The sequence below is a fragment of the Natator depressus genome, chromosome 6, assembly GCF_965152275.1.
Source record: "Natator depressus isolate rNatDep1 chromosome 6, rNatDep2.hap1, whole genome shotgun sequence".
Taxonomy (NCBI): Eukaryota; Metazoa; Chordata; order Testudines; family Cheloniidae; genus Natator; species Natator depressus.
In genome coordinates, this window is record NC_134239.1 from 74442244 (window position 1) to 74457429 (window position 15186).

The 15186-nt window shown below is 37.0% G+C and overlaps 1 protein-coding gene across 1 annotated transcript in view; it reads right to left on the bottom strand.

The window, feature by feature from the left end:
- The window catches only part of RYR3 (ryanodine receptor 3), a 577606-nt gene that overhangs the window by 313003 nt on the left and 249417 nt on the right, over positions 1-15186 (bottom strand). The window contains exons 35-39 of the mRNA XM_074955741.1: positions 9193-9279; positions 7112-7338; positions 5159-5960; positions 4477-4677; positions 2012-2114 (exon numbers count right to left, since the gene is read on the bottom strand). Coding sequence (XP_074811842.1) covers positions 2012-2114; positions 4477-4677; positions 5159-5960; positions 7112-7338; positions 9193-9279 — 1420 coding nt within the window. The remainder of the gene's footprint in view (positions 1-2011; positions 2115-4476; positions 4678-5158; positions 5961-7111; positions 7339-9192; positions 9280-15186) is intronic.

Sequence of the window (15186 nt, forward strand, 5' to 3'; positions counted from 1 at the left end):
AGATAGATTCCACTTCTCCAGGAAATCATTCAACTGATTTAACCATAAGATCATCCTTTCTCTTCCTACAATCCCCTGCCTTATTCATTACACACCTTCCAATCTCCTAGAGAAACCCCTGCCACACAATCCACACTGTAGGGTATATGTGCACTACATTTAAAAACCTGTGACTGGCCCTTGCCAGCTGACTCCGGCTCACGGGACTCAGGTTTGCTGGGCTGTTTAATTGCCACGTAGACATTCAGGCTTTGGCTCCAGCCTGAATCCTGGGACTCCACAAGTGGGGAGGGTCCTGGAGCTCAGGCTCCAGCCTGAGCCTGAATGTCCACACCGCAATTAAGCCCAAGCCCTGTGAGCCTGAGTCAGCTGGCCAGCCATGGGTGTTTAATTGCAGTGCACACATAGTGTGCAGGTGGTAGAGTACCCCTTGCTATGCCAGAGGTTGGTCCTGGCTTGCACCACCAGAATTGGAGTCCTCTTGGACTATGATTGGAAGGACTGGATGGACGCCCATGATGCTCAGCCAGCGCATGGGGTTATCATTGTCATCTGGTCCAGGAGGTGACGGTGGCCTTGCCTCCTCCTGCTTCTCTTGTCTTCCTGGAGCAGGTCCTGTGGGAAACTGCCCCCCAGCCACCCCTCACCCCTGGCCCTCCAGAACTTGACTTCGGACCCCTGCCCTGTGAGCCACCCTGGCCTCCCTAACTGGTAACCTAAGTCAGCTGAACGACATCCAGCCAGTCCTTCTCCAAACCATGCCCAGGAAAACATCTGTATGCACTTGTGCTTCATATGATTCACTTCTTCGTTCTTGTGTCCTGCCCTGACACCAAGTGGCAGGACCAGCCACCTGTTGCCTCTTTCAGCACTTGCAGAACCTCTCACTGAGGTTCTGGCTGCACTTCTCCCCGGACCTCCTGATTTTTGCACACCCCATCTGTGGCTTCACAACAGCTCCTCCTTGACCTCCTTCCAGCACTGGCCAATACGGCCATCACACCAGGTGGAGGAAGCTAAAGATGGGCTGCTCTGCATCTTCGAAGCCTACATTCAATCCCTTGTTTGATCGTGCCTCCAAACAGAGTTCCTCTGGGCGGTGTCTACTGCCTCCTCAGAAGCCTTTGAGGAGCAGTGGGCGCTGTTGGAGTTCTCTGTTTAGTGTCCCCTTCATGTTCTTTGATTTTTGCCTTATGACCTTCACTCCCATCCCTGTTTTTTCATTTGTTGTCTCCACCATTCAGTTGTGGCCCAGGTCCACTGGTACCTCCCTCTGGGTTAAGTGAGAGGGACTTTAGGAATGGATGGGCTTAGGCCAACCACTTCCCGGTACCCAGAATACAATTTATGCAACAAATGAAGCAGTGTCCAACAAGTGAAGCAGAACCTTCACTACACAACCCTGAACCATCCCAAGAGCACGTCCATTCTGTGCACGGAAGCAAGAGTCCTGTGGAAACAATAGTGTGTGCTCATGTAACTAAAGAATATATCACAACACATTCACACAAGGGGGCCAAATTAAGGTTGCACAGGCAACTTTAATTCTGGCATTTCCTAACTTATGAAGCAAAACGAACAAAAAAGGTATGCCCCCTCTCCCCCGTGTAATATATAATTATGTCTAGCGGGTCAGTCTCCATTTACAGCTGTAAGTCTAATTAATTTTTAGGGTATCCAGAACTTCTTCCCTGGTGATTTTTTTGTTATTTAAATTTAATTAATCACCATCATCTCCTCCTCCTTCTTCTAATATCAGGGCTAGGTAGGGCTGAAAATTTAAATAATATATAATAAAAATGTTCAATTCAATTAAAACATTACAATGGAAATAAACCATGACACACACTTTAGATACTTTTGGGACTTAGAAACTCCAGGAACAGTCATTCGATACATAACACAACTAAAATGAAGTAAGTTATGTCTTCAGTATCTTGCTTGCCATGAAAAAGAATCAGAACTAAAATGTATAATGTTCAATCAGTGAAAAAAATAATTTGCCTCTCACCACAGTGAATTAGAAGATCATCGTGAAACTCATATAGCTCTTCCCGAATCTCCTCTGGACAGGGACAATCTTCTCTCAGTTGAAAATTTAGCAACATATTAATCTTTTAAGGACAAAAATAAATCCAAATATTTAGGACTGCACAGGGGCCTACACAGAGTACAGTAACACAGACATACTTTACTGTTACTTATTTACACTTGGTTCTCAAAAGAACTGGCTTAAGGATTTTAATTATGATTCAGGCTGTCAAGCAATTAAAAAAATTAATTGTGATTAATCACACTCTTCATATTAGAATACCATTTATTTAAATACTTTTGGATGTTTTCTACATTTTCAATTATATTTATTTCAATTACAACACAGATACAAAGTGTATAGTGCTCACTTTATTTTTATTACAAATATTTGCACTGTAAAAAACAAATTGTATTTTTCAATTCACCTAATACAAATACTATAGTGCAATCTCATTATCATGAAAGTTGAACGTACAAATGTAGAATTATGTAGAAAAAAATAACTGCATTAAAAAATAAAACAATGTAAAACTTTAAGGCCTACAAGTCCACTCAGTCCTACTTCTTGTTCAGCCAATTGCTCAGGCAAACAATTTTTTTTACTTTTGCAGGAGATAATGCTGCCCGCTTCTTGTTTACAATGTCACCTGAAAGTGAGAACAGGTGTTTGCATGGCATTGTTGTAGCCAGCATCTGGCAGGTAAATACCTGCCAGATGAGCTAAAGATTCATATGTCCCTTCATCCTTCAACCACCATTCCAGGGGACATGCGTCCATGCTGATGACTGATTCTGCTCAATAACGATCCAAAGCAGTGCAGACCAACATGTTCATTTTCATCATCTGAGTCAGGTGCTACCAGCCAAAGGCTGATTTTCTTTTTTGGTAGTTCAGGTTCTGGTAGTTTCTGCATCAGAGTGTTGTTTTTTTAAGACATCAGAAAGCATGCACCACACATCGTCCCTGTCAGATTTTGGAAGGCACTCCAGATTCTCCTCCAAGGAGTTCAGTCACAAATTTAACTGACACTTTTTTTTTTTTTTTAACAAGCATCATCAGCATGGAAGCTTGTCCTCTGGAATGGTGGTCAAAGCATGAAGAGGCATATGAATATTTAGCATATCTGGCATGTAATATCTTGCACTGCTGGCTACAAAAGTGCCATGCGAACGCCTGTTCTCACTTTCAGGTGACACTGTAAATAAGAAGCGGGCAGCATTATCTTCTGTAAATGTAAACAAACTTGTATCTCATAACGATTGGCTGCACAAGAAGTCGGACTGAGTGGACCTGTAGGCGCTAAAGTTTATATTGTTTTGTTATGGAGTGTAGGTATGTAACAAAAAAATCTACATTTGTAAGTTGCACTTTCACGATAAAGAGATTGCTTGTATGAGGTGAATTGAAAAATACTACTTTTGTTTGCCATTTTTACAGTGTAAATATTTGTAATCAAAAGTATTATAAAGTGAGCACTGTACACTTTGTATTCTGTGTTGTAACTGAAATAAATATATTTTAAAATGTAAAAAACAAATCCAAAAATATTTAACAAATTTCAATTGGTATTCTATTGTTTAACAGTGCAATTAGAACTGTGATCAATCACAATTAATTTTTAAAAGTTAATCGCGTAAGTTATCTGCGATTAATCAACAGCCCTCATTATGATTCATATAAAAAGATTCCCAACAATAAAAAAAGTTTTAGAGGAGACATTAGCCAATTGTCTTGAAAAAGTAAACAAACATTCCCAAAGCCCCACATAAGTAAAACAGAAAAAACAAACTATCAAAAAATTAGCTCCATAACAAACCTGATGCCTGCTACCTTTTGCATGCATCTCTAATGCAGTACACACAAAAATTATGAAGCAAATAACAGGTAAATTAATTGACTCTGGTGTTTCATAGGTTTCCAACAAATCAGAACATTTTTCTCTCTCTCCTTGAATTTTTCCCCCCTCAAAACTGAGGAACTACTTTTAGAAATGGAGAAGTCAGTTGGTTACAAGATAAGTCCATTTTCATGCATACCAACAGTACTTGCACAGCAAAAACTGGTAGGTTCACAGAGCTCCATTCAGGGGTCTGAGGTCAATATTTTCAAACCTATGCATGAAAGTTAAGTTCTTAGATCCACATTTAGTCACTTCTATAAAAGTGGCCTGATTTTCAAAGAAGTTGACTGCCTGTAGTTCCTATTAACTTCAGCACCTTTACAAAATTAGGCAGACTTTAAGTATGGATATAGGATCCTACACTCAGGAATTCAGGTTTGAAAATTTTGGCTTGTAACATCTTGTGGCAGCCTAATAAACTATTTCACATGATGTTCCATCTCTCCCAGGGTCAAAATTCTAGTTTAGGAGTTAGACAGTTCTACCTCTTCCTTTCCTCACTTATCACACTTTAAAAAAACCCTCCTGTCCTTTATTTTACCTGTTCTTGAGGGGGAGAGCGAAATTCCTTCGTCTTCTTGGCAGTCAAAGCAGCAGACATGTTTAATGCTTGCATGAGTTCATTGTACCTGTATTTCTGATTATATTGCAGCTTTGACACATAATTATCTGCAAATGATACAATAGCTTCAACCCTGTGTCGCAGCTCACAGTCACAGAAATAATTGAGTAGCTCACACATCTAGCATGAAAAAAATAGAGGAGAGTTAAATATCTTAATTGAGAATCTAACCCATAAACTCTAAAATGAAAGAACAACAATGAACACTGCACACTAATACGAAAGTTTCTTCTATTTGCCAGGCAATAAAAATTAGAATAATAAAAATATTTATTTTTTCACTAACTCTGATTTTTAACAAGTAATAATAAATATATACAGATATTTTATTATGATCTACATTATTTTGCATTTATACACTGCCTTTCATTGGATGCTGTCAAAGTGGTTTATAAATGTTTCTTCTCTCCCATAACATGCATGTCAAGTACCTTGCATGTGAAGTGATTTGCTCAAGGTCACACAGCAAGTCAATGATGGAGCCAGGACTAGAACCTGGGAGTCCTGAATCCCAGGTTACTGGCTGCAAACAGTAGACGTCATACCCTATTCTTGTTTCATCAGTATTACATTTGATATACATTTACTTTAAAATGGTCACCTGGAGTTTAACAGATTCAGGTAATCTTGTCTGCACTAAGCCTTTCATCAGCGGTTTAGTTTCCTTTAATGCCTCTTCCCCAGCTTCCACAGCTTTTTCTTCAATCTGTGTAACTTCCTCCTTATCCGTTTTCTCTTCTGTTTCTTCCTTGTGCTCTCCAAACACATTGGGATCAATAAGGAGTAAAATCTGTTTCACATCATCATCATCAAAAACCCCCATTACAAGTAAAGTTCCTATAAGTTTAAGAACAGGAACAAACTGGAATTCAACTTTCCCTCCAACAGGGTCTCGGATATGAACACCACTACAGTGTACTGCCTCTGTCAGCATGCTTATGGCCTTGGTTTTGAGTATCTCAAGTGGTATCTCTGGACTGGGCTTCTGATGTTCTTCACTGGCCACAATGAAACAAGGAGTAGAAAAATTAAAACCTGGTTTCAAACAAGTGCTAAGCCCAACTCCTGGTAACCCATGTCTCTTTGATTCATCAGGATATAATTCAATTTTTCTAGTTTCATCTGTAATTGGAATGATAAATTCATTGTTCATCATAAGCTTGGCTTCTTTGGCACGTTCCAAATGAATACTGATAAGTAGATCATAGAATCCGGCGCGTAAGAGTCCAGGTAAATACTGATTATCTATTGTGTAAAATAACTGAGATAGGTCCACATGGCTACAAAGTGCATAAGCAACTCTATTATTACCCAGTGCACAAACTGAGCTATAGAGTTTTAAAGTGTGGTAGTGGAATTGCAGCAAATCCTCTTGTTCACATAGCTCCAATATATCAACACACCTGTAATGCAAAACAAAGAAACATGACAGTGAACATCATAAATGAGATTTTATTAAATACATCCACAAATAAACTGGGGGAAAATAGGAATAATGGTATAATGAGTTAAAGGATAAGGTTTTGATTAGTTCTGTTTTACACTACATGTATTCACTTTAGTACCTAATAATCGCTATGTCCACATCACCTAACCAGCAAGTGATAATTTAGAAATCCCTAGTAAGGAGAGGACAAATACTGAAATAAAAGGGATACGGCAGATAAGTTATCTAATATATGGAAAAGGTTTCAGAGCACCTGAGTACCCATTCAAGAATATTAATTTTCAAAAGACAATATTTTACTTTAAAGGTCCAAAACACTTCAGTAACATCATTATAAGATGCAGTGTTTTTGGAGCATTCCTGAAGAATACTGTAGTATTTCTGGATAAAGTACACTATGTTTAGCTCTTTTTCTTGAACCAAATTTCACTAAAATTGACCTACCAAAAGCAGAATTATTAAATCAGTCTGCAAAAGAAATATGGTTAAAAAACTATATTTTTGCACAGGATCAAGTTATGCATATTAGAATATCAAATAAAACAGCCAAAACTACATTACTGTAACTCTGAAGATAAAATTGAACATTCAGTGCAATTTAGAGGGAGTTTAGCTTTCTAAAATATTATTTCAATCAAGAATATGTAGTTTAATGACTGTAAAACTAAAGTAGATTATAGGAAAATATTAAATACTTTTAAAAACAACACAAAGAAGCAGAATTACAGCATTTGCATTTAATTTATATTTGTGTTTTGAACTGGGTGAAGATTCAATCCAAAGTATTTTAGAAGGTCTAGCTCTACCTTTTAATGAAACAAAATCAGATATTCTCCTAATGTCTGTAAAGGGTTCTATTTTACCTACAGTAGTGATCAAATGGCATCAAAATTATTTGGCTTTTAATATCTATTTGAATCACATATATACTGGATGTTAGTTACAGTAAATGAGATCAAAAATTCTAAATGACTGTCAAAGTAATTCAGACTACAGCCTGACTGTACTCCTAGGCATTGAGGACACCCCTCTGAAAGAGGGACCTCAGTCAGCTACCCCTACATATTTCCTTCACAAGAAAACCGCTGTGGTTCTCTCCAAATCTACCTGTTCTCCTCTGGAATATGAAGTGCCATCATTTGCAGTGGCTCCAGACACTGCACTACCCAACCATGGCGTTCACTGATACGCTCAGTCTCCACCTTCAGGAAGCTGTTAGGCATTCTGCTCCAGAGCACAGGTGTAATTGTTTGCACATCAAGGCGTGGGGGGCACTGAGGAATGGGATTTTTCTCTTCACTTTTAAAGATGGCTGCTGATAAAGGCATGGTGTTCTGCAATAAAGAAATTGGAAAATTAAAAAGAAAATATTTTAAATTGTTTACCAACATCTTATGGCACAAATATTACCATGTGTAATGGTTTAAAACACACACAAACACGCACTCTTAAATATGTGGCTTCTGTATAACAGTAGTTATTTTTCACTAGTCACTGGGAGACTCCCACTGAGGATTACAGAAATTTATAAATTTAAAAATAAGCAAACAAACTCAACTTTAAAGATATCAAGGGTACTTAATTTATTTTGACAAATGTAGTTTTGTTTTAGAACATGGTCCATCTTGCTCAATATCCTGTCTATGACAGTAGTGTGTTCCAGAACATAAGGAAGAGCATACAGAACACAGCAATTATGGAGTGATCCACACACCTTCCCCGCACGACTTCTGGTAGTCATAGGGTTAGGGTTGCCCCAAGCGTGGGGTTGCATACCTGATCATCTTGGCCAAAAGCCATTGATGGATCAATCTTCCATGAACTTATTCAGTTCTTTTTTGAACTCAGTTATGTTTTTGGCCATCACACCATCCCACTGCAATCCACAGTTTATCGATGTGTTGGGTGAAAAAGTATTTCCTCTTTTTTGTATTAAATCTGCTACCTATTAATTTCAGTAGGTGTCCCCTGATTTTTTATATCGTGGGAAAAGATAAATAACATTTCTCTATTCACTTTTTCCATACCATTCATGATTTTATAGACCTCTATTGTATTTCCCTTTAGTTGTTTCTTTTCTAAACTGAACAGCCCTAATCTTTTTAGTCTCTCGTCACACGGAAGCTGTTCCATTATTTTGATAATCTTTGTTGCCCTTGTCTGAACATTTTCCAGTTCCACTATATCCTTTTTCAGATGAGGTAAGCAGAACTTGACACAGGATTCAAGATGTATGTGCACAATGGATTTATAAAGTGGCATTACAATCTTTTCTGTCTTCTTTTCTATCCTTTTCCTAATTGTTCTTAACATACTGTTAGCCTTTTTGACCACTGCTGCGCACTGTACAGAAGATTTCAGAAAACAATCTGCAGTGACTCAGAGATCTTTTTCTTGGGTACTAGCAGCTAATTTAGAATCCATTGTTGTATCTGTATAGTTGGGATTATTTTTTTCAATATGCATTACTTTGCACTTATTAATGTTGAATTTCATCTGCCATTTTTTTGCCCAGTCATGTGGTTTTTTAAAATCACTCTAACTCCTGGTTTGGACTTAACTAGGTTGAATAATTTTGTATCATCTACAAACTTTGCCACTTCACTGTTCACCCCATATAATGAACAGCACAGATCCCAGTACAGATCCCTGGGGGAGCCTGCTGTTCACCTCTTTCCATTGTGAAAACTGACCAATTATTCCAACACTTTGTTTCCTGTCTTTTAGCTACTGATGAGCTACTCATCCATGAGAGGACCTTCCCTCATTAACCTATTTAGTTTTCGTAAGAGCCTTTGATGAGGGAACTCATCAAAGGCTTTCTAAAATCCAAGTACACTATACTCCCTGGATCACCCTTATCCACATTCTCAAAGAATTCTAAGAGATTGGTGAGGCATGAGTTCACTTCACAAAAGCCATGTTGACCCTTCCCCAACCAACCATGTTTATCTGTGTGTCTGAGAATTCTGTTCTTTATTATAGTTTCTACAAATTTGTCCTGTACTGAAATTAGGCTCACCTGTCTGTTTTGATTATTATAATTTGCCCTTGTATAATAGTCAATTTACGTGTTTTGTAAAAGTAATTAAGTTTTAACAATACAAGGATCTCACTACCAGGCTTTTCTGTGAGAGTTATCAGATTTAAAATAGCAACGTTTATTGATAGAAAACAATTACAAATACCTTTAATTTACCAAGTTCGAAATGAAACAAATTTGTGCTCATAGGTTGTATAAAAACTGCTGGAAATAATTTTGTGGTTGGTTCAACCTGAAAAAATAGATTTATCACAATTAAAAAGGCATAAAGAGTCACTTACCAGCTTATGTCAATATATATACTGTACTGCAACTTCTACATGTTTATTAAATAATTGTACACAAGGCATTAAATTGCCCATCAGAAGCCAAACTACAGTTTGCCCTATATTGTACTGTACAGTGTACCCCAATCCTTCAAACACTTAGGCACATATTTAATGTTAAGCATGTGAGTGGCTCCATCAGAGTCAAGGGGACCTTTCTTGAATTTAAAGGTAAGCATGTAGGTATATGCTTGCAGGATCAGGGTATATATGTATGGTGTGTACTATAAAGTCATCTGTAATGTGTCAGCTATTCTATGATAACCTCTTCTGCTCAAGATGCAGTTTATTACAAACCAAGATTAAGAAAAAAGAAATATCTATTAGTATATAGGTACTCAATCTGGGAAAGAGCTTTGAAATCAAAATTAGGTAAAATTATTTGAATTTAGGCTTTTTTGTTAGGAAAAAAGAGAGGAATCAGGGGTGAAATTCTGTGCAGGAGGGCTGGCTAAAATGGCTTTAACTCACCTCTCAATTCTAGGCAGCTTTGGGGGCCAGAATCACCCAATGTAATTTAGACTGCCCTGGAGGCCCATCTAAATTAAGGCCAACCCTATGGGCAACAGCATTATTCAGTATTTTTGCAGCAATGTGTGCTTACAGAAAAATACTTGATGTGTTTAAAATACAGCAATGTGTGCTGAGGCCCTGACCCTGACCCCAACCCCAGTGCTTGCCATATACCAAGCCTCGTGATGGAATCCTTTGAAAGCAGCTTTATCATAGAATCATAGAATATCAGGGTTGGAAGGGACTTCAGGAGGTCATCTAGTCCAATCCCCAATTTTTGCCCCAGATCCCTAAATGGCCCCCTCAAGGATTGAACTCATAACCCCCTGGCTTCAGCAGGCCCATGCTCAAACCACTGAGTTATCCTTCCCCTCCTGTCTCTCTACAACAGTTCTTCCCCTGGTAAGATATGGGGATTTTTGAGTGCCCTTGTGCCTACTCTAGCCCCTTCATGTTAGGTAAACTCTAATTTGATATGAACTAAACTTCAATGCCATAATTTTGTAAGGGGGAAGAAATGAGGGGAAATGTATCATTTAGCCAGGATAATGTAAAGTTCTGTTTCATATTAGGATTATTTATTGTGAATTAACAGTTTCTCATACACATATCAAAGGCATAAAAGCTATTATAATTTTTGGAGAACTTGGAATTAACTATTTCCAATTAGATATAGCATTCGTGTCTAGCCCTGACTGGTCACAACATATTACACCTTAAAACTGTGACATTGTAATTTACAGAGAAACTTGTGTAGACATTTTTTTATTACTTAAAAATTTTCTCTTCTTCCATCTGTATATTTAGATTCTTGGTACTTTACACACAGGAAAAAGTACCAATTTATTTTTAAGAACTCTCTAAAAATTTTTCTCAAGTATTTTTCTGTAAATGGAAAAACACCTGACCATGTGGAATAGATATATTTTTATGGTCTTTCATTTGGTATGTCCTAATTAATTCACGGTTTCACCATTTACAGTGACCCTAAATGAGTAAAATAAACATTTATACCAAATCACTAAATATTTCATATAATATGCATGTATACTACACGTAGCATGTATGTGCAGTTAGTGTACTAGATATGCTGTGTATCAGTGTAAAGTGTCACAAGCTAAAAAGTGTGGCAAACTGCTGAAGGCTGCAGAATTGTGCATTGCAAGTTCTGTAGGTCACTCAGACAATCAATTTTATTCTCTAGAAAAACCACAAGATGCCTTAAATGATCATGCAATCACATCCGGCAAACCATACACTGTAGGTATCCAACACGTCCTAAGCTGATGTATTTTAAGGGAAATACACTCTCAGCATTGGGTTAGGTACAAAATATATGCATTTCTAGCCCCTGGAAAAAAGCAAAATGTGCAATGGTTATACAGCTGTGATTTACGCAGTCTTTCCCTAAGAAGCAGGAAAACAAAGCATCATAGATTGGAAAGCAACATTTTAATACAACAAAGTTGGAAAAATACTGAACGTATCCTAGACATTCTTTTGGAAATTGACTAAAGATGGTAAAATTCTTTGCTATTTGCTAGTAGATAGGTTGACAAGATAGATTCTTTCTTTCTGTCTGTCTCAGTTTTAATAATTTACTTTTTAATTTCTAATCTTGTGTGAAGGTCAGCACATTGTTACTAGCCTCGAATAAAATAAACTGCCTTCATAAATCTATATTAAAGATCCCATTTCTCTTTTCTATGATTTGATATTGGTATGACAATTAATTATAAATGTCTCTATTAAATACATATTATTTTTCATTTCCTCCTTATTATATTAAATATAGAAAAAGGTTTCTGAACTTTCTAACAGTATATAATGAATAGGTCTAGAGCCACTCATTATTTTGGTCACTGGGCCTTTTTGAATGAAGATCCAGCATACAAATATTGCTCCTCTGCTCCACTTAAGAAAATTGAAAAATGGAAATAGTTACAACATTAGAACAACAAGTATTTCAGTCTTTGTCCAGGGATCTGGCTGAACTATCAGTCACTTGCCCAAAGGAGGTGACTGAAAAAAATCTCATTTATATTTTAGGATTTTCATCCAGAAGTGTTTAAAAAGAAAGACAAAGGCCAAACACCGTTGTTTTCATTATTATTTTGAAAATTAGAGCAAAGAATTAAACAATTTGAAATAGCTTAAAAGTTATTGAGACATGATTCATGTGCAGATTTTTAACTCTTTACTGCCTAAGTACTTTCACAGAAAACACACCTTTATAGGAAGGGCTACGCTCTGTTTTTTAGTAGACCACATTAATTTAAAAAAAAAAAAATCTGAAAACCACTCAATATGTTCAAAAGTGTTTTCTGGGAAAAGAATACTTGAAAAAAGAGAGAAGTCCTTTCATGATATTCTGTTTTAAATTTAGTACAAAGACCCTGAGTTTTAATGGCTTGCACATAATAGAAGCGTCATTTTGAAAGCTGCCACATCAGGAATAATAATAAAGCTAACGTTATCACCACATTTCCCAGGGAGTTCTTTGCAAAATTAAGAAAACACCTAAATGAACTATCCTTGCATCTAACAAACAAGGAAGGCTACAAAAAATAACAGACCTAATTGTTCTTATGAGAACAATAAATTCCATGTCTTTATTCAGCAGCTGTTACCTTGATCTAAAACTGGCCATAAAAATCAGGGATCTCACTACAATAGTTTTCAAAGAAAGCAGCACACAGCATTTAATTTAAATATAGTTTAAAGAGTTAAGGGTAATTTTAGTTAACACATACTTTTTTGTGTCTACCCAAGGGTTTTTTGTTTGTTTGTTTTTCTATTATTTTTTGTTTAAATAGGATGCCAAAACTGCTTGAGCTCCATTGCAACAGAAACTCTAGTGCACATGGCACTCTGGCACTGGCAACCATGCTCAGTACCTAACCATACCACAAGCAATTCTTATTGACATAGTGCCGAAAATAGCTGTGACAGGTAGAAAACCATCTCTGCACTATGGCTTAAAATCTTTGTAAATCTGGTGGAGCCAATTGGTGTTAGGAACATTGGTAATTTTTTGGCAAACAAGTAGGTTAGGCTATGGTGTAATAAATTAATGATTGTTGTTCATGCCCCATGAAGTACCTGCAGATGGAGGGATAGGCCTTGGGGCCAAGTGCAAGCTTTTGGGAATTGCTTGGTGGGAGTGGGGAAAGAGGCAGATAGCCTGTCTCTGCTCTGGGAAATTCCCAGTACAGTGTATGCTGCTGCTACAGCAGCAACCAGGCCTTAGAATATTCAGAGATTTTGGCACACTGACAAAATTAAGCAATAACAATGCAAGCCAGAAATGGTTTATGGTGATTTTCAACACCTTATAACTCATCCAAATTTGAAAAAAATAATAATGGGACAAGAAAATGGTAGGGGTTTTTCCCTGCAAATTTCAAAGGTCTGCTGCAAACTATGGAAGTGTAAGAGGTTCTCAAAAAAGGGTTGCAAGAATTGTTTATAAAAGAAAACAACATATAGGGGTCAATACCAGCTCCCTTTATAAAAAAGTGGTCCGCATAAAACGTTTGTCTTATGTCGTCTATGTCCACTAGAGGGCAACATTGTCAAAAGCACCATCCAGCAAGCGTTAGTGTTACACGTACAAAGTAACCTGTTCTAATATGGGGACAAATACAATTTTTTCAACTGTTCTCATTCCTATCTAAAAAGCATACAATTCTATGTGGATATTTTCTAAGTGGAACATCTTTAATATTATCCACCTATAGCTCTTGAAATGTAGATATTTTTTCATATGGACCTAGTATAGACCTGGGCGTGCAAAATCTCCTGACTAGTTTAGAACCATTTCCATTTCACACATCCTCAGTGTTGTTTATTGTACATTTCATATGATTTACTATAATGGAAAACAAACAATGTGGAACTACTCTCCTGAAGTCAACCAAAATATTGTGTTACAATTCCCAATAGATGGAAAGAACAGAGATTCAGTGCCTAGTCCCATGGCTGATCACAAAGCATCCACTTCCATTTATTCAGCTTGCCTGTTAGCTATTTTGCTACTGGCAGGTTTTACAACTTATTAAAACCTGGAATCCAAGCTGGTATTGCGTCAATGTGAACACTCCAAAATAATAAAAGGGGGTAAGAAAATACCCTCAAAATAGAAAAACGATTAGAGATGATGCTTCAATCAAGCCACACTCCTCAGTCTATAGTGCTAACCTTGCTTTTAGCACCCCCAAAAAGCCTCTTACTCAACTTGTGTCTCTGATTCCTTTAATAGTGTAGTTTTTATTGTTTAATTTATCTTAATGCTATTTAAGTGAATTTGGGGGGAATCCAGAAAAAGGATTGACAAATTGGCAACATTGGAAAAAGCAGTCCTCTAAGTTAATCAGAGAGCAGCTACACACAATGGGCAACAGCACTGCAAGCTTCCAAATGAGCCTACCCCACTAGGGGTTGAGAAATAAACATTCAAACACATTCATTCACTGCCTTCTCTTCTAAGGCTGTCAAAAAGAGGAGTGAGTTAGAACCAAATTTGATGATGGATTTTATTATATATAGACACTTGTCCAGGGTGGAAGCAGAGTGAGACCCACCAGCTCCTTTCATATAGGCCTCCAAATAGCTACCAACTGGCAACAATTTTTGTTCACTGCCAGCCAGAGATAGATTCACATGAGTAGTTTATATCCTTTTTTTCAGAAGGTTCTGTATGCTATTATCTGTTGCTAGTGACAGCTTTTTTAGTATATGATGAAAATGACTTACTAAATATGGAATTGTTTTTCAAGTAACTAATATAATTTGTAATAGTTCAGTCTGTTAGGCTCCTTCTGCAGAAGAAAGTGAAGTGGACTGCTGGTACAATAATTCACTGAACATTGTTTTATTGAAATAAACATCTAGATCTGAAACATGGCCATTTCATTGCTAGACTGAATGTTGGATAGCTTGTTTGGAGATCACAGTGCTTTCTAAAAGTCACAGCAGCATGAGAGGGCCCGATCCTGCAAAAGATCCTTGCGTACAAATTCTACTGAAGTCAACCGAAGAAGTCCCAAATACAGAAGGGCAAAATCAGGTTTAGAGGAGGGACAGATTAATCACCCAGTAATTTCTTGTTTAACAAATTTAGAGTAAGTGTTTTGATTGTAAGAAAAATTATAGTTTTTAAAGTTTTCACTTCAGCATTTATACTCCATGTATAGGTTTTGCAAATAAAAAGTTTTCAAAATACTAAAAAAAAAACAAATATTGTCATTATTTTTAAAGTTTAATAACAAGGTTTACTTTTAATTTAAACATTTCCTTGC